Source organism: Melampsora larici-populina (genome assembly GCF_000204055.1).
Source record: "Melampsora larici-populina 98AG31 unplaced genomic scaffold MELLAscaffold_6, whole genome shotgun sequence".
Classification (NCBI taxonomy): domain Eukaryota; kingdom Fungi; phylum Basidiomycota; class Pucciniomycetes; order Pucciniales; family Melampsoraceae; genus Melampsora; species Melampsora laricis-populina.
The window spans coordinates 281,119-284,120 of record NW_006768770.1 but is presented as its reverse complement, the minus strand read 5'-3'; the positions used below and the strand labels follow the sequence as shown (position 1 = coordinate 284,120).

The 3,002-nt window shown below is 43.1% G+C and overlaps 1 protein-coding gene across 1 annotated transcript; it reads right to left on the bottom strand.

Annotated features, from left to right (window-relative positions):
- Window positions 1-1,843: 1,843 nt before the first annotated feature.
- On the bottom strand, window positions 1,844-2,374 carry MELLADRAFT_94382 (uncharacterized protein; the record flags this gene model as incomplete). The annotated part of the gene is made up of 2 exons (XM_007406292.1): window positions 1,844-1,869; window positions 1,960-2,374. The coding sequence occupies 2 exons, from the start codon at window positions 2,372-2,374 to the stop codon at window positions 1,844-1,846; spliced, it is 441 nt and encodes a 146-aa protein (XP_007406354.1).
- Window positions 2,375-3,002: the final 628 nt, after the last annotated feature.

Genomic DNA, 3,002 nt, shown 5'->3' with positions numbered 1-3,002 from the left:
TTACGCACATTTACGTTAGTTGTGGCTCTCAAATTCTCATCTCATCTCTCAGTTGATCTCACACTGATTCACGTTAGCAGGGCATGTATGTATTCTGATTTCATAGTGAGGCCAACTAGTGTGGAAAGGATTAAGAAGGTGAAAAACAAAGAATATGAAGCAATCTCTTGCATAGATTACATATATATGTATATGTTAAAAGTGTTTTTTCTCTTTTTTTGAAATACAAGAGGAAATCATAATAAACTCAAGTCAGTTATACTCACTTATTTCCGTTAGTTGCACCTTTCCCTTTCTCACTGGGCATGTTGCCACTACCTGTTGCAGGTGAACTTTCTAACATTAATTGTGGTCTTGGGATAGGAACGAAACTATTGGGGCCAATTGCAGGTCTAGTACTTTGGGCAAAATTCTGGCGATTTTGGTTTTGATTTTGGTGAAAAGGGTTGAAGTCATTTCCCAAGTAGAAAGGATTAGGGTTGCTGTTATTCGGGTAAGTTGGGTAAGTTCTTCTCTGACCGTTTACGTGATGAGTCCTTCCATTTCCTCGGCCTCTACCCTGAAAGCCTCCTCTCCCGCCTCTATTACTTCCCCTCTGGCTTCTTGAGGGTGCAGCTAAAGCATTATCTACATAAGAAGACGACGACGCGAGCGGATTCAAAGCTGACAAGAGCCTTCCTCCCGTACTTTCTTGCTGGAGTTCAGTGTGAATATTCAAGTCGTCCCAAGAAGCATGTTCCGGGTAGATTTGGCCGTCTATCGGGCTCTGGTTCTTACGTTGGTATCCTATCGCATAGGGGTTATCATCGAATAGCTTGTCTTTGGCAAATTGGGACTCGACTAAGGCTTGCCGCACTAGAACTTCATTCCGGGATCCGACATCGGACATTCGGCCATCTGGGAGACGATGTTCCCACACATTTTGCCTTTGGGCGAGATCGTCACGAAAGGCTGGGAGCCATCTTCCTTGCTGTTCCAATTGTATGTCTAGGACAATTGCCTTATGCGCTATTAGGCAAGGAGCTATGGGATGGCTTTTCTGATTAGGCAACGTATCGTATTGTTCTTTATGGTATTTGACCATTAAATCGAATCTTTTCGACCACTCTGAGCTTGTAAGCCTCCATTCACTTGGGATTTTCAGGCCATTGTAAGATATCGTATCTGATAAGCAAGTAGTCGGTTTGGCTCTTTTTGTGCTCATGAAGGTCTTGTCTAATAATAACCATTTGACATTGAAAATAGAGACTGGTACGTGACGGTTCTTGTTGATCATCAATTTGTTGAAATAGTCAGATAATTTTGGCATTGTGTGAACTAAGCTTGTGCCTTCAACAAATTCCGTATTGACTTCACTCTTTTTTGTTTTGAGTTTCTTGCTTGTAGGCTGATCATCGTCGACTTCGTCGTCTTTATCGTTATCAACCTCATCTACCAAATCGATATCATACAATTGTGGGTCGATCTCCTGTGTATTGTTTTTCTCACACCATTTCGTATACTGTTTCTCTAACATCTCTAAAGTCGCAGCTTTCCTATGTTCATAAGCCGTTTGAATTTTACGGATCCACTTTCTATGGGCTAGTTCGATGACCGCATCCATACCTGCATCTTCAATATCCATTTCTGCCATAAAAAGAACATAACCAGACAAAAAATTGAAGAGATTACGTAAGTATCTTTCTTAGACATATTTTCATGTGGTATCTTTCGTCGGACTTTAACCGGAATCAGGCTTTCTCTTTAATTCTCTTTCTTTTTCTTCGGAATTTAACCGGAACAGTCTCTTTTATTATGTATGGACTTTTTTTTTTTTTTTGATAGCTTTATTTGTCATCGGAATTTAACCAGAAGAGTCTTTAATATATCCTTTAGAGAGAAAGAATAGGATTTTTTTTTTTAAGAGATAATTGGACCGAAATGAATATATCATAGCATCAAAAACAGATTTATACTTACGAATTCCTAGTATGGGACCATTTCCACTTTGAGGGTTGTATCCTTCCCCTGCACTTAATAAGGCTCTGACATTATTCACATTACTTGCATTTGTTGATACGGTTGCAGTCGTAGCAGTTGGGTTTACTGGATCGTTGTTTGAGTTACCGGGAGGGTTGTTTGCGGGGGTTGCATGAGTAGCATCGGCATGATTGGCGGAACTTTTTGATTGCTCATTGCTCTTGTTGGTAATCTCACCTCCATTACCTTCCTTGTCCACTTCTTCATCTTTTTCATTACCTCCACCTAGATCTTCATTCTTGCTACTTCTAGTTTTCATTTGTTTACCTTTAGGTTGTTTGTCTTTGGTGGGAGCTGGAACCTTCGGGCCTAAATTACTTTCCGACGTTAATCTATTGAATTCTTTGTTGTTCATCCTTTACAGTTTATAAATATAAAAGATGAGATCGAGTTTCGAACTTCTAGGTGTAAGCGGGGGTCAGGATGAGCCCCGACCCCCGAATGCCGGGACTGGGCTGCCCGGCCCACCGACTTTTTTTCAAAAGTCAGAACAAGGACCGACCCCGGTATTCCCCGAGCTTTTTCTGGCTCATAGGTCAAGCCCGGCTCCCGTACCCTGACCCCCGACGAACTACCAAATCCCCGGGAAATTACGGGGATCCCCGAGTCCCCGGCTATTTCCGGCAGAAACCGCTGAGCACAACCTCTCCCAAGCGTGTATTTATCCGCTTTTTACAGCTTGATTTTTCCTCGGGTTCCCCGAGGAGAGTCACTTTCTTTTGACTCTCAGAACGACTCCCGGGCCCGATAATCCCCGCGGTTCTGCGACCCTTCGAAGGCCAGAACGACCCCCCGACCCGACGGGCTGTCCCGCGGGTATCCCCGATTTGGCGGGTCTCGGGGCTCATCCTGAAGCGGGGGAACGTCGGAGTATAAGCGGGGGAATAATGTGGTAGTAGTCTTTTAAGTTTAAGCGGGGGAATGAAATGGAAGTTTATTTATAGAGTCTTCTAAAGTTTGCTGATGGGTTCGATAGTACCTTC